This window comes from Opisthorchis viverrini (assembly GCF_000715545.1).
Source record: "Opisthorchis viverrini unplaced genomic scaffold opera_v5_252, whole genome shotgun sequence".
NCBI lineage: Eukaryota > Metazoa > Platyhelminthes > Trematoda > Opisthorchiida > Opisthorchiidae > Opisthorchis > Opisthorchis viverrini.
Genome location: NW_008751910.1, coordinates 221,341 through 244,729, shown reverse-complemented (window position 1 = coordinate 244,729; position 23,389 = coordinate 221,341). Strand labels below are relative to the sequence as shown.

Below are 23,389 nucleotides of genomic sequence, written 5' to 3'. Positions count from 1 at the left end.
CGCTCTACAACAGATACACTAGAAAATAAATTCTCGTAAATTTCAAGCAATCGTCACTCCAACATGATCACATGCTGTGTTTCAGATGGTCAGACGTAAACCTCAGTTTGGAGAGGTCCTTATTTCTGGACGTTCCCGACAGTAAAATCTCAGGCAAGCAGGGTGTGGACATCGCCACAAGAAAAGTGATCCCTGTTTCGGAGTTGTTTGATTAGTAAAGTAATTGATTTGGCGCTGCTGCGTGACCTTGAAATAACCCTCAAATAACGAGACATCTGTCAGCAACAGCATTTGAAAGCGCAGTCGGACTGAGCCAATTTTTGGTTTTTATCCAGTGACTAGCCTCCACTGATCCAATTTGGATCTTTAATTTTGATCTTCTTGCTCTGATCGCAATCAGCCACTGCACCATAACAACACTTGGCTTAGGGGTATAGACTATTTTTAATAGTTTTCGCAGGCAAATGATTTACCTTTGTACAAACACATATGCTTACACAAAAGGGAAGTTAAAATTTTAAGCTTCGGATTTTGGGGACAAAACTGTTTTGGTATGGTATCAGACACCAGCTCAACGTTTTTAGATGCCTGAGGACTTGTTGAAGTGTGTAACTCGCGAGTTTCAAAGTGACAGGTTGGAAGATTAAACGGATGCAAAAGACTTCGTGGGAAATAGAGAGAAACGAGAAATCAACCGCAGAATTGAAGTAAGAAAATAGTGCCACATTTTAGGAGCAGCAAGTTTCTCAAACAATTGCAAGCGCTGAATTTGGAGCGTTCGATAGCTTGGATCCCTGATCTGTTATGTTGTACCACAAGCAGGAACCAAAAGTTAAAATCAGGTACACTACGCGTTACCCGATTTTTCCAGTAGCTTGAAAGGTTCCAGCTTAATTTTCTGGTGGGCGCTTGCAGTTGTTTTTAACTGCCGTTTTTCGTCTGCCTCCTAATGGCTTATATTTTGCCATGGTACAATCAGCTGGTCGACTATTGAACAAAAACTGCCTGTTTGCATTACTCCCCATGTCAATTTTGCATGTCCTCAATGATCCCCTTCTTGTTTCTCCCACATCCTGACGGTCTTGAGATCTGTGTCAAACTAACGGAAGCTGACCATTGTTTTAACGCTTGATTGTGATGGTCATTGTAATCTTGTTGCTAAGATCGTATTTCGTATTTATTACCACGATGGCTGTTTTCATCAGCAGCAAATTAGGATTCCTTTGCAACGAGGTCTCTCTCATGCAGTGGCATAAAAGCTATCCTTTGCTTGCGGTCGTAATGCACGGTGCCACGGAAAGTGGTGAGGTGGCAGTTTTTAACACGAAGGTGAGGGCTTAAAAAGTTGTGTTAAAACTTAACGCGTACATTAGGAACATGAAACTGATTCCATGTCTGTTTCACGTCCGTTCCGGATTACAGCCCTTTCGTGGCACCCCGTAAGGAAAATGGTTGCTGCTGGCATGTCTTCCGGAAGTATTTTGTTTATTGATGTGATAGGAAAATGTGTTGTGGATGTGAAGTCTTCCGGTGATTCCAAGGTTGTAGCTGTTGCTTGGTCTAATAAGGGATCCAAACTCTTGAGTGCTGATATCAATGGTTTCATTTGTGTATGGCGTCAAAATTCCCTGGGAGACATGCAGCAAATGCCGCTATTTTCACTCAACATCAGTTCGATGATAACACAGGTTTCCCTTCTGCATATCTACATGACTGATCACAAAGAAATGTGAGTTATTGAAAATAATTATTGCGACATTCACACAGGGATATTTCGTCGCTGGCCAAGGCAGCCGTTAAGGGAGATGAAAAAGCTCTGGATCTTTTGAGCTCAGTGAGGGCTTCTGAACTTAGTCCTGTGCATTTCGATCAATACGAATCCTCCGCTTTCTTGATAGGCTGTGAAGATGGTAACTATCTTTAGAATTCTTAAGTCCCCCTCAGGTCGACTGCTACGCGTTTCTGGTGAGGCTGCATCAGCTTCTGTCACAGCAGAAACAGGAATGAACCGCCTAATTACACTAGCGATGTGTGACGGGCGCATTCTGAATATGACCTGCCACCCAAGAAACGGGACATTAATTGTAATAACTGACAGAGGAATGCTTTTTCACTACCTACTTGCACCCCCAAACGGAGCCACCGTGAGGGAAATCACAAAGGTAAGTTTGCCCTGCGTCTGGAAACCACTTTTGTGTGATTATATTCATTAAAGTGTTTCGATGCCATCAGTCTACTTATTTTCTATGAAATAGGCCCCGGATAGCAACTGAGTGTGTGTTGAAACAGTCTTTCTATTTCACTCACATCCCGGGTTTTTCTTAACAGTTACTGCTTAAAATTGTTACCGCTAGAGATTAGTTAAGGTTTCTTGAAAGTTATTTGCCAGATAAAAAGTATCTCAATTTAACCGGTCTTTCGGATTTTTCGACTTTTTTCTGTAATTTGCCTTTCTCCCTGAGAAGCACGTGAAGGTTTCTGCTAATATTCTATTTGTCGTATCAATTTTACATAACTGAGAATGTGTTTCGCTGGATAAATGGTGATCTTATGGCCTTGAGGCCGATTTTTAAATTATATTCAAACGTGCACCGATTTTCTAAAATAGAAAGCCGATTTGGTTTAGTTTAGTGAAGGAACCAATCAACTGTCGCAAAGATTCCATCAAAATGACATTGCAACAGGGTGACATTCAGAGTAACCTGACAATCTGTTTCACAAACGGAATCATACAAATGTTTGCTTTATTATACAATACATTTGAGTTCCTGCACGGTAGAGTCTATTTGTACAAGCCTGACTGATTCAGAATCACACTGAAAGATGCATTGTTGCATAAGTTGGTTGATACTTTAGTTAAATTGTGATATTTTGTTTCTTTGATGCGTGATCAGTTTATTCCCAAGCAAAAAAACGATATTTTAATAACATGATAGTGCCTAATCTTCCATATAGGTCTGCCGGCTATTTTATCTGGTGCTCCGTTTTAACTGTTGCCCAAACGCCGAAAACCAAATAACTGCGATAGGATGAAGTGCATCAAAACTGAAGAAACAGTTAGTAATATAGCGTGTTGTTTCAAAGCTTAAACTTTCACCGCTGTCGGCCCAATGAGCGTGTCGGTAGCATGATTTTTCTATGTAATCGAGAGTTTCATATCTATGTGGTGAGCCACCTTATAGCCACATTTTACCGCTCTAGTTTAAATCCGCAGCACGTAGTTGTATTGATGCTGGCTGGTGTTCTGGTTTGAATAAAATCTACGTATCCTGATACAATAACTAAAGGGTTTTTGCGTTATCCTGCGATCTAACAGAAGGTTGCCAAAAGCTGTGAATAAATGTCTATACTGTAGGCTACTCCAACTGTCTTTGTTAGCCGGGGGCGTATGAGTAAAAAACTTCAAAGTGGAAGTTTGAAAACAGAAAAGTAGTTGAACCACACAAAAAGAATCATCCAATAGTAGTCACCAAGACACATCGGTTATGATAAGTTTTCTGAATAATATCTTATCCAAATAAATGTTGCACAGCGCACACTCCAGTTAAATTTGCCCCTTTGGAGGGCTGAGAAGATTCTTAAGTATGTAGTTTCATTCACTCGTCGACAAAAGTTCCAGATTGAGCGAGCCAGATAAGTGCTAAACATCATTTGTTTCACCAATGTCTTTGAAGGCCACCAATCACATGTAAGTCATAACTTCCACCTGGCAATGCATAAAATGGCTGACAGCAAATAAGAAAGAAAAATCAATATAAAACCAGGAGGTTTCCGATCAAAACCAAAACCTGGCTTTTTGACCACTCCTATTTAGACTAGGCTAGTCTAGAAGTATCCTAGCCTGTATTCATTCTCCTGGTTCTACGGCTGCCGAGCATTTATCACTTCTTGCTTAAGGTTAAAGCACTTATCTTTAGAGGTAGGATTGGAGTACTCCGGACATATCATGGGCACAAATTGCTTAGGCACTGAAAGGGCCTCATAGCTAAACAGCAATTTGTTTTCCATTTTTTATTGGAGAGCTCTGATAAAAAATTATTGTATTTTTTAAAGCAAGCAGCCTGAGCGATCAAGAATAGTGATTTTACGCGCCTTAGCAGTCATTTGGTGAGTTCAGAGTTATTCAGTTAGAAACCCCATGTGACTTTATGTTTTAAAACATTTAAGTCACTTGGATCAAAAACTTTTAATGATATAATCCACACGTTGACACTAATAACAACTTTGATAAAAGTAGAAAATGTGCGAATAACTTCATATTTTTATCTCTTATGGCCGTCATCCACAGTCAGTTGAGTGTGTTTACAACCGATTGCTTTGGTTGTTGCCCATGAAAGTATCTCAAAACCAAAGGATCATAATATCGCACACAAGAAACTAAAAGCGCTAAGTAGCAGGCAGGTTACAAAATTAAGCAGCGCCTGCACATACCTGGTGTCTAAAGGAATAAAAGGATTTTGCAACAGAAACCAACTGAACCTTATCTTAGATAATTTAGTCAACCAACATGAAGTGCTAAACTTCAACAAAGTGACCTGCAAAAGGAATAGATACCAAGTGTTCAAATTAACAGGCTGAAAAACAGGTTAATTTTTGTCAACCTAAAATGCAGAAGAACCAAATTAACTCTAACGAGATTTTTACCCCACTTGGATGTCAGCAGCAAGGACTAACAAACTTTACTTGCTTCAGCATACAAGTTAGCACCAATTTGCCCGACGACTTCTTTGTAGAACATCTAAGCAAATCTAGAATACTAAAAATGACTACCTTACTAGTGAGTGAAAAAAGAATATGAGAATTGCTACGATTCGGGTCTAGTTGTCAACAGTCCTTCGGTGCCTCGGTTTACCACCCATGACAGGTTGATTCAGTAAAAAAGGAGTCAGACTCACATAAATTAAGATGAGCTTAGCCGTAGGTGAATCCATTATGTTTCAACTCTGCATCAGATGTTTTGACCACAGTACTGCTTTAAATGGTGGTTATTTTATTTGCTTGCCAAAAGATATAGCTTTTCAGCCCTGAAAGTTGTCTCTTTTTAATTTGCTGCTAGTAATAATTCCATTCTGCTTAGAATTCTACAAAATATCTTGTCTAAGACCAAATTATCTTTTAATGCCAGTCACTCAAAATTCTATTCTGTTTTGTTACCGGAACTTCTTGTTGGAATCTTTTCGTGTCCGCCTTTAGCAATTTGGAATTTGAATCATTTGCACATGTGTATATGGTACTCCAATGACGTTACGACTTTTGAATCGGACCCTTTGGATTTAGAAAATATTCTGAGTGGGCTTACTGGTTTTGTTACACATTCTGTCATGCACTTTAAATCTCAGAAGCGCCAGGCGCCGATGCTGATTAGAACCATACCCAATCCTTTTGCTTGCTTATAAATCATTCGATCTGGTAGATACATTCTTGAATATAAGCGACTCTGTGAGTAACAGGGGACAAGCAAACGTTACAAGTCTTTTTAAAATTTGAAATAATCTACCGATGTCTGTCAATACCTGCTGTGAGTTTTGTCCAAATGTGACACTGGCTTACCCACTCCAGTTTGAGCGCGCGATCAGCAGTTCTGTCTTCATCAGAATCAGGCGTTATGTACAAATTTTTCATAGAAATCTTTGCCTGAAAATAAGGGTCTTCGAAGAAATATGATAATAACATGAGAATAAAAAATGGTAATGCAAAATAATTTGAACCACTCTCAGGGTATAAAGTTAGCCGATCACACTCCATAGTTTTTACTGGCAGGAGCGCACAAGTCGCACGCTGGTTAATTTTTGCCCTACAAAACTATCTTATTCAGCTATCTAATACTAACAATTTTAGCGTAGTCGTTCTACGTGTTAGCGACGAAGTTAAGTTAAAAACAATCTCACAGTTAATAAGAACGACATATTTAATAATTTGCTGGAACTCATCTTTCTCCGGCCAGCACAGATGTCTACATAGTGTGATTTGGGGGTCACCAAATACAAAGCAGTTGTGGGTTTAGATGCATCATGTGGTAATCAGTTGTCAATGGAAAACTTCAGTGCGATATATCTGGAGTACATCACTGAACTCTCATGATCACCAAGAGGCCACGCGTATCAATTTTCCTTCACGGAAAAACACCGAATGATGCTGCGACATTCAACTGATCACCTTAGGGGTTTCTCTAAAGCTCAGCAACATCGTATTGAGTTAGATCAGTAATTTGCAGAACTTGAAGGGTAAGATGATCTAGTGTGGTTTAGCTGACGATTGGAAAAAGTTTAAAGGGGCCATACACGCAGCTTTTTAAACAGACAAGTAACTTGTACCAACACACGCAATGATCATTTTTCCTTCTCTATGCTGCAGTGGACTTAACTGTCTAGTTCGGGAGCGAAAACAGTACCACCGGACAATCTGTGGTCATTAGCTGCGGAAATCAGGCATAAAACTCAGACTCCATACAAGCTCACTTTCTAAATTTAATAAAACCGAAGAATACTCAACTAGACGGCACTTATAAATGTCTTATTAATTCCCTGTGCTCATTTTCCACTTTTAATCCAGTTCACTAAACAAGTGTTACTGTAAATACTGAGTTCCCTTTCCATGATTACCGGTTACATGCCGGCCAGGTTGATTTCTTACACCAAAATCAAGGCTATGGTGAGTACCTTAATTGATTAACCACCAAATAAAAAACAGAATGACGTTTATTTTGGCGCCATGTACTAGTAGAATGAAAACTAAAAGTGACCAAGTTTGAAGAATAGAAAACTGGTCACTTTTGCTTGTAATTTCACTTATTTTCCAAGGACTCATATTAAATTCCAGTCATAATCGACTTATTTGTTTCCTGTGTCCAGCATAATCAACACCGTTGTGGTTCAAACCCAGTGCACTTACTATTCGTTCAATGAAGACTAGGAGAGTTACATCTTTCATGGCATCTTTCTGTCTGATCGTAGATGTCCATTTTTGTGTTTATGAAAAGCCTTTCGCCGTGAAAAAAATACATTGATTTTTCAATGTGGGAAGTAATAAATACAATATTAGAAATTTTATATAAAAATCTGTGCTATTGTAGCTCTGTATAGCGTTCCGTTGGTTTTTCTATAAAGTGCTTGTTCGTAATTGTTCCACTTTTTATATCTCTGTCAGGTCAAACTCGCCGTCACTTTGACTGGAACTCTCTCACTCACTTGGGCAGCTGGCAGTGTGCTTGCTATGGCAACCGGAGAGCCTTCCGTACGTCTCTGGGATGTAGAGCAAGCTGACAACTACACACTGGTACCGAATTTGACGGACCACGAAGAGCCAAACAAGTCAATAAAAGTCTTACAGGTGGCCTACTCCTCAAAGCATCGTGAGTCTTTTCTTGATGAAACAAGGACAATAATGGCCATTAGTTTTCCGAGTGTCAGCAAGAAGTCGCGGTCGACTGAATGTTAATAGAAAAACATTTATCGAGCTGCACAGTATCTGAGTCCGGAGCTATAGACAACTGTTGAGTTGCCACAATGACCTAGCCACAGTCAGACCTTTTAAATTCGCGTGTACTAATCATAATGGTTAAACCGAGACAACTGCAACATGGATAGGACTAACAGAGGCAACATCTGACTAAGAATCTATAAATCACCTCACGTTTGGTTCATTTCCAAGCTACAAAATTATTCATAGTACGTCGCTTTGGTTTCATTGACTGAAGTAAATCAAACCCTCACAATTTTTTCGGACCCACTGTATTTTGAACTTTTAAGCTAAGCAATGAAAGCCTTCGTTTTTACCAAAAGATTTACCCTACATTCCCAATAGGTTTTATTTCAAACAGATGCCCCCGAAAACGAAAGTCTTTGTCTACCTCCTTCCGCTGAGGTCGTGTCATACCGAGTGATATTATTTGGTAGTTATCTATACCAACCTGACCAACCTAATGATAGCAAGCACAATAGAATTTTCTGCACTCATTGCGGTAGCCAGTGTATATCTGGAGGAAGCAAACCGAGTGTCAGGTGTTAACAGCTTCTTTTAGAAACCGTGAAGACTTTCTGCATACAGTACAGTACTCACACATTCACTTGCAACACTTATGCTCCTATTTTGGAGGTTCTCAAAATATTCAGAAATCTTAACATGTACTCAAGTGGAACAAATCTACGCATAAAATCTGTGAAGTACTGTACAGATATTTCGTTGTTGCGAATCGTCAGCACTCGCACCTTGCAAACATGCCAGAGATTTAAGCTCACTACCTCGCTCAGACGGTATATGACACCTCTCGTTCCTTTATCATCTAGTGCAAACCACTTGATCCGGTGCAAACTGTCTCCTGGAGTGACAGTTTTGCAGATTTTAAGGTGCGTGCCATGAACAGTTGCTTCATCCGTGTTAGGGATCGTCGGTAATGTCCATCATAAAAGGTTGAAATTTCGAATTGCTTTGACGTTAGTATGATGGAAGCTTCTGATGGTTCCTGGTAGACGTGAAACTCACCAGCCGAAAGCTCGGTTTTTATGCATCTGAAATATCACAGTTTGACTTCTTTCACTATCGTTTTCACGGTTCAATTCATTGCTTGCGCGAAACAAGAATAAGGCTGTTGATATGGAACACAAGTTATTTTAGCCGATATTAACTGAAAGCTCAGAACTTTCCTTGGCTGAATTTGACTTAGATGAAAGTGGTGGAGCGACGAGCTATGGAGATTATCTGTTGTAGAACACGGAGTGCAACAGAGTCATGATTCGATGGGTTGACCAAGTGGCTGAAATTCGTTGTATAGGTTTACTTACAAAGTAGCTATAAATGCCTAATTTTGCCTGTTTTGTACACAATAAAATCTTGAATGCTTATTTTTGTGCATTCTTTTTGTATTTGATGGTGTGCGTTTAAGGCACATTTATGCACGTGTTTTCTATATGACCATTCTCCCTAAAAGTGTAGGACTTTTATAATATTTTACATGTGTGCCCCGCATTATCACTCCCGCTTCTTCCAATGAGCTGTTGAATTTCAAGGTCCCGTTCACTTTATAAGGCCAGTTTATATGTACTCAGTTGTCTAAGCACTTACAGCCACCTACTCTCCAAATCATCGCAATTGGGGCAGCTACAACCACCGTACGACAACTACGTGGTTCTTACAGCTGATAGTGATGATGAATAATTTTTTCCAATCCGCCATCTCCTTTTACTTGTGACGAACACTGCATTTCATTCCGTTTATCCTATTGAAATAATCCTCATCAGTAAAAGCATTTCATGTGGCAGTTCATTGTCTATTCGCACCGACAGTTAAAGTCCAGATTCCTGCGTTTTGTACCTAACTGGAAGAATGTCCTCTGGCTGATATTCAACATGCAACTAGAGGTTTTCTTTCAATGACAATACCTTTGCCCCTGATAAGAGTTGTTGTAAAAGTCAACTAACTTCTACAGAAAGTCCCGTACATTTTACTTGTAAACGTATATTAACTATAATATCAAATTTGAAAGTGTGTATATATGGAAAAACAAAGTCACTGGTCAGCTAACTAATGCGCATTAGTTTATGCACATATTACACATTTTCTTATCTGGTTTCATTGATACGGCCGTCGTTACTGAGGATGATAGTTTGAGCAAATTATTTAGGGCATCAGTGGTTTATAACAGGACAGTCACTCAAGATGGAATCATATCAGTTGGGTTGTCTGACTTGCTCCCCAGTTTCCAGCTTCACTCTGATATGTCGCAGCTTTCTTCCCACAAATCGATGGGTTGTTATGGGCTTATTGTTCTTGAGATGCTGAAAGAGGTTGTGAAAAAATTCGGGTACTGACGGTTTGCCTCGACGTCAAGGATTGAGACTGCGTGATACTCCTTGCGCCCGGTTGGGGACACATCAATATATGGCTGATAACCGATGTCACTGGCATTCTTGCTAACAGATTTTTACCCAGATCGCACCTCGGGTTGATTTCAGTAGACTAGCACAGGTCGCTTTTCCGTTCACTTTTATTTCCTTCCATAAAAAGGCTTTCAGCTAAATCAGGTTGCACGGCAGCTAAGCATCAGCGTTAAGCACTGATGTTATGTTTCTGATGATGATGATGACAAATAAAATAATATGAGAGGTTTACAGTGCTAATGCTTTGTACGACACTCACCATCAACGGTCTGCCCCTGACATCCACTGTTTAATTGAGCGGCTGCCACAATGTAGCCGGACTTTCACGTTTTTCCAAAATCGTATTATCAAGAATTTGTCGTAGTAAATATTAAGCTTACAATCCTGGTGCATCAATCTGCGGTACTGATTTTTCCGTTTCATCACCGACTCAATAAGTACTTGTTGTTAGGGATTGAACAAAGCTATCTAGACAACAGTAATGACCATCTGTTGTTTGTGCAAATATCTACTGTCATTCAACTTACCACCCATCTCTTCCAACCCAGATCATAACTGAGAATTATCGCGCAGTATACTGTGCATATGCAAGACACTCATGCGGACAGAATAGTTAGGACATTAAGATGATTGCAATAACTTTAAATAACCGAGTCGGAAAAACGGAATAACTGAAAGGTAAATTTCGGGATTTAAGACCATAACCGTCCTTCTTATTTATCGTGGGTGACGTTCTCTAGCAGAATATTTTCCCGGTCAGTAGTTAATCAGTGTTGGAGTTTGGACAAAGCGAAATTTCTGCGCCTCAGACAGGTCAGAATAATAGCTCAAAAGATAAGTAATCTATTTTTGTCAACTTATCAGAATGCTGATTGAGAAAACTTGGTGAACTGATGGAGAGGGCACACAAGAAAGCGGAAAAAGGATTCAGAGGCGTATATTTAATGCATTGCATCATTTCAGCAGTGTTGAAACGATGAATTCTCGTTTGGTTCCAAACTTTTTCCACTTAGAAGCCTAAGTTAACTAACTGTTCTCAGCCTAGGCGTCGGGCAGGTCTCACGATAAAATACACGAAAACAGAGAAGGCCATGTTTGAAACCAGAAACTGTAACACATACATGTAACACTATAACACATGTAAGCACGAAGAGGAGAATGTGCTACTTGGTGGTGAAAACAAAGTTAACCTGGACGGTTTGTTAAGCCTGGCCTTAGAAAACGGATTTTCAATAACTAAATCACCGCGGTGATTGTGTGCTATCTGGTGAGTACATTTTTGGTAGCGATGCTGGGAAAAAACTAGCCTACGTGATGTATACGTAATGACTCTGAAAAATTATCTCTCCGTGTTTGACGTTAGCAGTTTTCCAGTTTTCCATACGATACATCTATATCTCCCCGCGGCTCATAATTTTGTGACTAAAGTAGCGAACTATTTGGTTGTTAACTTAAGGAGCTCATAGCCATAAACTGAAGCCCATTAGGAAGGTCCGGTAGATGGAGGATTTGAAGTGGCTTCTACATGAATGATGATTTGGAGAATAAAATCAAAGAGTGATGGCTGGAAATAGGTGGAAGATCTTCGATAGATTTGATAAGAAACATAAAAGAGTGGCTGAAAATGAAGAAGTCATTGTTTTAATGAATTTGGTCCTTCATTTAGCCTGCTTTGATCATATTGACGTTACGTGTACATATTGCGTGCTGTGCGATATACCCAAGGATTGGCACATTTAATTGTAAAAGTTCTAATGTATCATGGAGATACCTGATTTTGACCTAACACGTTTTGACGTTCAAAAGAGTTTAGTTGAGAGTAACTGAAGATATCTTGCATGTTGTAGTCCTATCAAGCGAAAAATCGCTTAACAGAAGTCCCGTACCAGAGAATTTGCGTACTGTGTCATATTTCATGGGGCTCACTATTTCAGTTTTCAAGAGAGAGGCCCAATACTGTCTCTCCCTCTGTTGGTCTCGCTTCAAATGATTCTAGTACTTTCAGAACACATGTACTGAACATCATCATTCGGGCAGTTTTGACCGTTTTTCGAGCTCATGACACTCATTTCAAATTATAGGATTCTTACGTAAGGTAAAAATTTACCTATACTTAGAGTAGTACTGTAATCAGCCTTGCTCCTCCTTCAGTAACGCGTTTGCTTTGCCATGTCACAAAATGGTGAATACCACTGATTCTGGGATCCTCTAATCAGTTCAGTACGTATCCGACAGCGTAAATAATAATGGTTCAAATGGCGATTGAATGAGGGTCTATATGGTAGTGCTACCAGGATACATCCAAAATTCATACGGATCGCTTTTTGTAGCATGGTGCCGGGTAACGTAATCAATGTTGCTGAGCCACATTTTTGGACCAAGGGTGACAGTGCCGTTTGGTATCACTCTCTGTTTGTCAGCCATGAACCATGTACCAATGGTGTATTGGTCCCAGCCGCCACAGTTCCTGCCACCGAAAAACAGAACAGAATTGAGTTGACGCACGTTGTCTGGAGAAACGGGAGACTGGGCACATGCATATGAAAACAAGAGCTGACTGGGTGACTGGACCATATCTGCTAATGTCTATAAACACTGATGGGTTCATTTCCGGTCTCCCCATTCATAGAGGCGACACTTGTCAACCCAACTAAGTCTACTTGTAAGAGTTTTTATAGTTCGTTGCCAGGTCATAGACAGTCAGCCAGAGGGTTACTCAATAAATGACTATTTGATCTACGTCGACAGAATATAACATGATCAAATGGGTTTACCGTCATTTCGGAGTATTATGTGTTCGAGTATTATCTCACCTAAGTGTCGCGTCCTGCATCGAACATATGCACCTTCAAATGAGCAAGCAAAGGAATATTCATGGCCGTTTTTTTCTTATGGTCCCGTCCCTGTTGGACCGACAGTCAGATTCTAGTCTATCTAACCAACTGGTGATCACTTTTGTGCAACCTGGATAACACGGACAATTGTATGGAAGCAGCAACAGAGAGTTCAAAATTATATGGAAGTCTGTCGATTACTTCTGCTCAAACAGAAGAGCTACTTACTTCCGAAAAATCAAATTTCTTCCTTCAGGAGGAAGTATTGTAATGCATTCCTACAAACATCATTACAGTAGTTTGTTCTGTTAACATGTAGCGCTGTTGCGCCTAATACCTTAACTTACTTAAGATATGGCTTCAGATCCACCATTTTTGCTTGCATTTTGGAGGATGCGAATCAACAACAACGGGAAATCATCGGGATACAGATCAACATGCCGTGAGATAAATTTTCTAGAACACTTCAACAGTCCTTTTTCTGTATTGTGTTCGCTACTTTCGCCCTTTAAAATGCATTATTTCATTTTAATTGTACGTCCATGCCTCATAAAGTGCATACATTTCCGAGAGTTTGTCACTGCTACCGAAAAAATCGCGGTTATTTCCAGAAATACTTGTTGCTGGTTTGAGCAACGGGATGGTCGCCTTCTGGCAGTATGGCAAAGATAGTGTTGCATACCGCGATTTGCCAAAGCTTCTTCAGTCTGATCCCACGTGGAGTGGAGATCACTCCAGTTTTACCGATATGTGGTCTGTCAGCCAAGATGAAGAGGCCCTGACATTAAAAGAATATGCACTTCAACCAAATTCACAGGAAAGAGGCCCCGAGGCTGACTGGCACCCGCAACCAACGGTAATACTTGTAAACAGATCGGAAGCGGAATTCGCTGCCGGCGCAGCTGAAGCTTCATGGCAAGTCCAGGCGCTTGTATGGGACGGTGATGAGGAAAGGTTGGCAGTTGCGCTTTCCACACAGCACACACCCGACCATTCATCTTTCTCACAAAGTAAGTCTTGATCAAAGTAAAAAGCCCTGACGAAAACAGTTTCACCTTTCTTTTAATTATTATGAATAGTTAAACCAGCTCAAGCTCCACATGGAACATGCAACCCGTAATTCAAGGGAAAGTACTTCGCTGCATTGAGATTTTCCCCATCATAACTCACCTGTCAGAGAAATAAGCCTCCCAACGCTAGCTACGTCTGTCTTACCCGTTGTGAGTGCCTTAGATTCATCTATCAACAACCACGTAAAATGCCAAAGCATCTTTCCACGTTGTCGCATTCCTTAATTACGTTGACGCGATCAGTATTTTTTAATTATGGCAAATCAAACTGAAACTAGAAAGTAGGATGAAGTAGTGTTCATTACCCAAGTGTTTATCATGTCTTCGAGGGTAACCTTATGGAACCTGTTCGGTATAAGTTTCCTATTTAGTCATTTTTTACCCTACCATGTCTTTGTTGCTAGTACACACTTGTTGATAGTGACCCCAATGACAGAAATGACACTCCTCACGCATATTTTCGGTCTCGTAGACACAGGCGTGTGTCTTGGATAACCCAAGCAAGTGCACCCATGCCTGTCAAAGAGGAGGGGGATTTCGACAAATACACTCATTGCAAACCAATTTGATTTTCACGAAGGACTCAACTGAATCTCTCGTTTATGATAGGAGTGTGCTGCGATATCTTGAATATCACACCAACTGAAACATGATGCGGCGTTTGTGCGGCACATTCAGTCGAAGAATATCATAAACGAGAGATTCAGTTGAGTCTCTCGTGAAAACCAAACTGATTTGCAAATGAGTGTATGTATCGGAAACAGTCGAATTTGGGTTCAAGTATAATATAAGGTTGACGGGAACTCGGGAGCTGCGCCCCGAGAAGGGCGAAAACCGGTCGTGGGCTGTCGAAGAGTTTTCAGCAACCTTGTGAGTAGTTTCCTCTAGGAGGAGGCCTTATTCAAACAAACTGACATGGTCGTATGGCAGTAGAATACCAGGGTTCTCCTCTGGTATCACTGACAATGACGTTGATGGTGTCAAGGGGATGTTAACCAACGGCATTTTCCTCTTGGGGTAGGATGGCTTTTATTGACCAGCAGCATGGTCTTAAGAGCAAGAAGCCGACACTTTCGAGTTCCGCGCTTACTTTAGATAAATGGCATGCTAACGATGGTCTACCCATAAACAATCTAGGTTGTCGTGGGTGTACAACAGGTCCTCCTCAGTGGAAACCACATACACGTGAATCAAAGCCACTGACCTGACGTTACTCTATAATAAGACGAAATATTATTTGGATACGCGGTCCTCCTTGAAGATCCCACCGCTCTCTATGGTTGACTTTTATCGTCAATACGATACTAATGGACACCAAAGTCCTTGGTTTTACGGTTTTTTTTAGCTTTTTGCCGAATTTAGCAAGTTACTGTTTTTTCTTCCATCTTATTTTGTCGGCAGCTTCTGCTGGTCCGCACGTTTTACCTTGCAAAATCAAATCTCCATGTAGACAGCCTCATCGTACNACACTCCTCACGCATATTTTCGGTCTCGTAGACACAGGCGTGTGTCTTGGATAACCCAAGCAAGTGCACCCATGCCTGTCAAAGAGGAGGGGGATTTCGACAAATACACTCATTGCAAACCAATTTGATTTTCACGAAGGACTCAACTGAATCTCTCGTTTATGATAGGAGTGTGCTGCGATATCTTGAATATCACACCAACTGAAACATGATGCGGCGTTTGTGCGGCACATTCAGTCGAAGAATATCATAAACGAGAGATTCAGTTGAGTCTCTCGTGAAAACCAAACTGATTTGCAAATGAGTGTATGTATCGGAAACAGTCGAATTTGGGTTCAAGTATAATATAAGGTTGACGGGAACTCGGGAGCTGCGCCCCGAGAAGGGCGAAAACCGGTCGTGGGCTGTCGAAGAGTTTTCAGCAACCTTGTGAGTAGTTTCCTCTAGGAGGAGGCCTTATTCAAACAAACTGACATGGTCGTATGGCAGTAGAATACCAGGGTTCTCCTCTGGTATCACTGACAATGACGTTGATGGTGTCAAGGGGATGTTAACCAACGGCATTTTCCTCTTGGGGTAGGATGGCTTTTATTGACCAGCAGCATGGTCTTAAGAGCAAGAAGCCGACACTTTCGAGTTCCGCGCTTACTTTAGATAAATGGCATGCTAACGATGGTCTACCCATAAACAATCTAGGTTGTCGTGGGTGTACAACAGGTCCTCCTCAGTGGAAACCACATACACGTGAATCAAAGCCACTGACCTGACGTTACTCTATAATAAGACGAAATATTATTTGGATACGCGGTCCTCCTTGAAGATCCCACCGCTCTCTATGGTTGACTTTTATCGTCAATACGATACTAATGGACACCAAAGTCCTTGGTTTTACGGTTTTTTTTAGCTTTTTGCCGAATTTAGCAAGTTACTGTTTTTTCTTCCATCTTATTTTGTCGGCAGCTTCTGCTGGTCCGCACGTTTTACCTTGCAAAATCAAATCTCCATGTAGACAGCCTCATCGTACCAGGTATTCAATTAAGCCTAAGTACGAATAGGCGCGTTTTATGCTCTTCACAAGCCCTCGCAGTGTTTTTCGGACATGAGGAGCGTTCGTCCACTCGTAAACCCAGTTCTTCTCCAAGTCGCTCTCTTGTTCTAATTAAGCCGTTTTTCCACCAAGTTTTTGTGACATTTATCACACACGCATTGCTGAATGACTCAACTTATTATTGTGCCTGGCCAGCGCACTAGAGAATATGAGTGGGCACGCAGCTTGGTGTCACATTTGTAAGGAAACTGGACTTGTTGCTTAGATTTCCGAGCGTTTCGTAGGATCAAATACCTGAAAGTTATGATAGATATGAGTGATGAGTAAAGTGTATAGGTGGATTTATCGGTCGGTCTCACAGCACCACTAATCAGATCTCTTCGGCGAGTCGTGGATTTCTCATTGAGCAGTTTGCCGTTCGTTGGCGCCAATCTCTGGATTAGGATTGCTACTGGATCTATTCATTGGTTAGGGCCCACACAAGGACATGTACAATTTTATCAAAACTTCTTGACTAATTGGACGTTCCCGGTCGTTTACATGGTATCTATTTCCATATAACATGTACATTTTCACTCTGCTAAACATAAAAATTCGTAAATTCGTTCTTCAGCTTTACTGACAAACTACAAAATGAAACTTTGTTTATTAGCTCACTGGCCAGCTGCGAGACCGACTAAAAGCCGGTATTAACTACCAAGAGTTGCAACGGAAATGGGAACTTACACACCCTCAAGCACGTGACATATTTTCTTCAGGACGGTGAGTCAAAGACAAAAGGAGGGTTGAAGTGCCAGAAAACTCAGGGCGCTAGCTGTTAGTACTGGTCCATGTTTTTGTGGAAAACTCGGGTCTGGTTTGGGTCCTATCCGAACTCGTATCACTGTCAAGTTAAATCCCATTGAATGTTGTGGAGTTGTTGAGTGAATATTCGAGGAGATTTACATAGTGGTTTTTGGGACAAAATGCTCAGCTACATCAAAGCATTCCTGGAAATACCCATAACCTCACCTTATTAAGCCCCGTTAGTTATTGTTAAGCAAACTCAGCTGCGCTGGTCATTGCCCTCTTCCCCTGGGTGAGGATCCCGAGACGAGCCATATCAATGGTTAGAGACGTTGTCGGACATGGCCCAGTAGCCTTCTCAATGTCGCCCACGCATCCAAGCTATTGCCTTCAATGCATAGCTCCCTTCCCAATCCCCCCGACTTAACAGTCCACCTACAGTGCTGTACAGTGCAGCCACAACCACTATAGGACAAATACGTGGTTATTAGAGCTAACACTAAGGATGATGATGATTTACAAGCGGAACTTTTCATGAACAGTATTTTCCTTAGTCACTTTAAAGTTTCAGAATTCGCTCTTTGACATGAAATGACCTGTTTAACCACGTGTACGTGTGGCCTTTCTTGGTTAAGCTAACTGTAGTTGATCTCATTACGTCCGCCCGTCGTTCCCTTTAGAAGAAAACCTTCCCCGGGACTGGAAGCCACCAGTTCCAACTGCAATGTAATTTGAACTAATGTTTTGTTTTTAGTGACCCAGGTACTGTCACCTCGAAACAACTTTTTAATTTCTTTCTCATATAAGTAGCAAACTAAGGCCGGTGATTTAAACACCTTTTCGCATTTCCCCTTTTTTCAAATGATCCCAAAGTTTTGCAGTCAAAGTGCTCAACATATCTTCTCGAACGGCAAACTCTTTGCAGTGGATTCGGTCAGCAGGGCTGTGCCGTAGTGCAAACTGGACCTCGGTCACTAGCTTTATTTACTTCGACCACACACAGTGGTACCACCGCTCCTGTACTCAAATCTAGTACGGATTCTGGTGGTCAAGAAGACCAAGTTAATCCCCTGTCGGTACCCCAGCCAATAAGTGGACTACCAGCGGCGTTCATTGCTACTTCAACCGCGTTTGTTTCGGGCAGTCAGCAGAGCAACAACTACCGAGGATGCAGTGCGTTTAAAGATGATGCGTCACTAATTCGTCTCGTTCGAGAACATGAAGCCCAAGTAGAAGATCAGATTCGAGCCTTGTACTGTACTCTTGTGAGTTGCGGATACATGTCACACCCATTTCATTCTTTTCGAACCACTCACTTTAGCAGCAGTTTGGTTCAAACAAGCTTTGTAGCGATTTAGTTGAGTTAGAGTGCAACAATTCTTCGGGTTTGCTCACGGCAGCTACATTTACTTACACCTGGTACTCAATAATTAATGTCCATGCCATTTTCTATTACGTTGTCTGCCTAAGGTATTTATAACACATAACTACTCCATATCTGCATACGTTTTATTTGTTTTCCACGCCCACCGCATGGCTTCATGAATGAAGTCAATTCCAACGCGCTCTCCTAAGAATGCACTTATCTCAACTTAGCTGAATTCAACTACTAAGTTTTGCATGTATTTTATATATTAGTGACACTCATGCGAACACTGAAGAAAGACGGCCTTATTTGGTTTTCACGAGAGACTCAACTGAATCCCTCGTTTATGATATTCTACAACTGAATGTGCTGTCTCATGATTCAGATGACACGATATTCGAGATATCGCAGTATGTAGAATATCACAAACGAGAGATTCAGTTGAGTCTCTCGTGAAAACCAGTCGAAAACAGTCCAATTTGGGTTCGAGTAGAACATAAGGTTGACGGAAACTCGGGGACTGCGCCTACCTGATGAGCCCCAAGAAGGGCGAAACCGGTCGTGGGTTATCGAAGAGTTTTCAGCAACCTCGTGAGTAGGTTCTTTTATAAAAAAGGGCTTTACTTTCTGCTTTGCTTTGCTTTGCTTTGCAACATAATGGCTGACCAACTGTTTGTGTTTATTTGTTGACTTGATGGATAGTGACACGAAATTCATCTTACTAAAGCTGTGACGTGTAATTTCTACGTAACTGGATATTGGCTGAGCTAAGTAAATCAATTTGTCCCATTTACCATGAGAAGATCAGTCTTGGTAGGGATTGGGTCGATAATCTAAAGTAGCTGCAGTCATCTTCAACCGATGCGTCAGTCTGAGGGAATATGCAGCCTAGTCCAACAATCCGCACATCTGGAGTGTAAGTTTTCATCCACCGAAATTACGTCGTTTGGCGGAATATTCGTAAACCTTGTCATCCGTCGGAACTCTTCGACAATGATGCCCGGCACCTTTGGTACTCTCATAGCCTCCCAAGAATCCCACGAATGTTCCATCTAACAAGGTCCATAGTTCATTTATAACTTTTCAGTTTCAGATGAAAGTACTTCTGCAATGATGACATCGGATAAGGGAGATGTATTCACATGCAAAACGTAACCAATAATTTCGTATGATTCGACGGACTTTCAAATAGGCCACGGCTTAGTGTCACGTTGATGAACCCGAAGGTCTTCAACCAAGTTTATTCTGCTCTATCCCGACCAGAACTACAACGAATCCAGGGTCTTGTGGTTTCATCAAACCTCCGGTATTCTCTTTTAATTTCATTTGGTAAGCAGTGCCTCTCTTGTCTCTTTGTTTGAGCTGTTCTATAAGTAAGACTCATGAGTTCGATGAACGGCAGGGCCAAACATGCAGGAATGAAACAAACACGATTTTCAACTGACAACCGATTATCTCAAGCCAGCTCCAAGCGACTTGTCCAGAAAATACCCGGCTGACTTGATCAGCAGTATCCAGCTGTTTGTTTACCGTGTTTCGGCCAACCTAGCATCCGTACTGCCACAAGAAGAATTTCCTTCCTTGATGCATGTGGGGTTTGCTGTGAGGTGTATTGTTCAACTTCACATCCCTCTCGTTTGAACAGTCGTCCTCCTGTCCTGGTGCAATCATTCTGGTGAATCCACACCGAAGGGGGGAGGCAACTGGACACGTTCAGACGTGAGAATTCAGATGCATCGAACGTGCGCTGGTGGAATAGTGGTAGCACGTTCGCCGTAGTTCAAGCCCCGGCATAGCCATCTGACATGCACTGCTTATGACCTCTAACAACAGCGAAACACGAGTTCAGTGCTCCCCTCCCCCTTTGGCGTGGATTCGCCAGAACAATTGCGCCAGGGCAGGAGGACGACTGCTCAAACGAGGGTGATGTGAAGTTGAACAATTTCCTTCCTGTTTGCGGTCATTAACTTCAATGCTTCCTGGTAGACAGTGAAAACAACCTGACTGACGCTCTTGAATGTCAGTATCGCATACCTCACTACAGAGATAGCTTTTTTTAAGTAAACGTTTTTTCGGGAAGGAGAGAAAAACATAATAGAGGTGGATCCTAGTTTCAATTTACATTGTTTGGTTATGCTGTGTATTCTGTTCAGTGAAGCGAGCATCTTGATTGGAGTTCCTGTTTATCGTTTCCGATAACAGCCTCTAAAACGCAGCCTCTCTCCATCCATTAGGAATATGTCTCATACTGGAATGGACACAGAATATCCACATTCAGGCATGCAACTGGTGACTGCATCTTACATTTTGGTAAGTCCAGCACAATTCATCCTGTCTAAAGTGGTACGAAACTAAGATACTCTCGGAACGTAGCCTTGCTATCCAACAGTGTGTGCGAACTGACGTAGAAACCCGTTCGTCCACCAAACCCGTTTTGCTGAGTAAATAAACAAGTTTATTCAAACTTCTGAGACATATTCGTACGAGTCGAATGGCCCCAGAGGCACACTATGTCACATGAAGTGAGCGACGCCCCACCTTCTGGATTACAAGAAAATGTGTAACGGGCCAGTTTGCAGTATCTCTTCCAGGCACAATGAAAACAAGCAGAATCGTTTTGGGTACGGCTAACCGAAAACGATGTTTTGCCCTAACTCAAAGGTGACTTTTTCCAGATAAGTTGAGGTTCCTATGACTGCGCTACTACTAAAGCTAAAGGGTCCAGTGTTAAATTAATAATTTATTCCATATCACACTCCACCGACCTAATAACCTCAGAATGTGCTGCGAATAACTGCTTCGAATTCTCCTCAGAATGCGCTTATCGTAATCGCCATCATCGTCGTAACGATTATCGTCACCGCTACCACAACCTTCATCACGATACAATGAGCCCTACTTCTGTGTTTTTATGTCGAACCCCTTTTGAAAATAAGGTTACGATGTAGCCTACCATGAGTTTTCCTCTGATGACACTCAATTTCCGCTCCCCAAATGTGATACACACCAGCCCAGTGGTTTGTTCGCTACGGCATTATGCGGTATACTTACAACCGAGCTGTACTGTTTGTTATTCTAAACTTCGCCCTTGTTTTCAGCGGTTGTCGGAGCGGAAAATCCACCGTGACAGCACCTCATGCCATGTTACCTGACGGGTGACTGAAACTTCGTCCCTGACCTTGATCGCAATAACATGACCAGAGAAAGTAGCAGATTAATTGCGCCAGGCATGAGTACTGTTCAAATGTGGATTATATGGGTGTGAATCCGACACATCCAGCAACGACCCACATGTAGTCAAAATTTGTCCGGAAGACTTCAAGCGTCTATGGTGCTACCTGACTGAGAAACCTTGACAGGCACGTCACAACAGGACATTTAGCGAGTCGTTGTTCGGATCTTCAATCACCCCACTTGTATAGACATGGTTCCAAAGTGCTCTGGTGCTGTAGTGATGACACGCTCGCCCCTCGTGTCAAATGTCTAGAGTTCAAATACCGGCGCGGTCAAGGATATGTACTGCTCGTGAGCTCTGATAGGAGCAAAACCCAAGCACAGTAGCTTCTCCTTTGGAATGGACTTGACAAAACAGCTATGCCAGGACAGGAGGGAAATATTCAAACGAGGGTGACGTGAATGTCGATTTTACAGATCTCACAACTACCCACGAACAAAAGTTGAGCAAGTCGCAGTGTCACTTATCAACATTTCGAATATTTCCTTTCAAATACGGTTCACCTTAACACTTCCTCCCCTTTGGTTCCGGAAATAGTAAGGTTGTAAAGAACCAGTTGCTTCGGTAAAATAATTTGAGAATTTTCTAGTGCTGCTAGTTGTAAGGCACTAATTCAGGTCCCACACTTCTTTCAGGCAGTTTCTCCTGCGAATTCCGTTTGGTTGGCATGTACGACGAGACACTGTTTACGATAGAACCTTACAAATTGCAAACACGAACATTCCAGGTAAGGTTTATTGCAACTAGTTTCACTTTTTGAAGGCTCTTGTAGTGAATATTTGCTTCGCCAGTTATAGATCCTTTAAACAGTTGAACACAAAAAATGTTGCTTAAGTGTCTATAGAAAACTAAGCTTACTTTTGCGATGTTGTGAAAGTTTAGCTCTCCGTAATTATCAGCACAGCCAGCACAGTTTGAAAACCGATCTCTCAGTTTCCACTTACGGCAATGTCGAACTGGCATTTTTCCTACTCATCTGACAACTAGGAATTGTTAAGCCCCACTATCACCAGGTCACCGTCCTTCAGCTGCTACTGGAAGAAATGAGGCCATTTTAGTGCCAGTTAAGACCAGATACCTGATAACTTTCATCTTGCGCCAACAATTTGTTTTAGAGCTGATCATATTGGGGTATGAAAAACGAAGTATCACGTTTGTTGGTGAATTTATTGATATTCTATCATTGCAAGTGAAGATCACCTATTGTTTTATAAAGATTCCTTAAGGTAAGTCTAAAATATCAATCATTCGAGTTCCTAGCTAGCGCTTTAAGACTCCAGGCATCATGAATTTTGGTTTCCTTAGATTTTTATATTGAGGATACATTCTCGTGGGGAGTTAGCTTGTTGAACCATGTACCCTCTGAGATGGCTCTCTCTCTCATGTTACTTAATGCAGCTACTAGGAAATGAAGATAAATCGAGCAATGTGGAAGACGGTGTGATTGAAAATTAGGTGAGAGAAACGTAACATTTCTAAGGTGGAGCACAAAACCTAAAGGCGTTAGACTTAAACACTGTGGCACTGTGACACCGTGGCGAAACGTTTCCGCTCCACCAGCCTGTCAAGTTGGGTAGCTTTGAACAGGAATTTTGGAAAGCAAAGCGATCCACCAAAAGATGCAGGCACAACTATCAGGAAGGCACGAGAAGAAATCCTTATCGCTCTCCAAAAATGCCCGTCATCCGGCTTTTCTGCATCTTGTGGAG

General features: G+C 41.6%; 1 protein-coding gene across 1 annotated transcript in view; it reads left to right on the top strand.

Moving 5' to 3' along the window:
- Window positions 1–1,188: 1,188 nt before the first annotated feature.
- T265_09065 (hypothetical protein) overlaps window positions 1,189–23,389 on the top strand; it is a gene marked incomplete at both ends in the record, with an annotated part of 61,834 nt that continues 39,633 nt past the window's right edge. Inside the window, 10 exons of the mRNA XM_009175044.1 lie at window positions 1,189–1,329; window positions 1,374–1,729; window positions 1,768–1,910; window positions 1,945–2,162; window positions 7,147–7,351; window positions 8,174–8,345; window positions 13,265–13,719; window positions 18,034–18,344; window positions 20,680–20,755; window positions 22,316–22,407. Of these exons, the coding sequence (XP_009173308.1) occupies window positions 1,189–1,329; window positions 1,374–1,729; window positions 1,768–1,910; window positions 1,945–2,162; window positions 7,147–7,351; window positions 8,174–8,345; window positions 13,265–13,719; window positions 18,034–18,344; window positions 20,680–20,755; window positions 22,316–22,407 (2,169 nt within the window). The remainder of the gene's footprint in view (window positions 1,330–1,373; window positions 1,730–1,767; window positions 1,911–1,944; window positions 2,163–7,146; window positions 7,352–8,173; window positions 8,346–13,264; window positions 13,720–18,033; window positions 18,345–20,679; window positions 20,756–22,315; window positions 22,408–23,389) is intronic.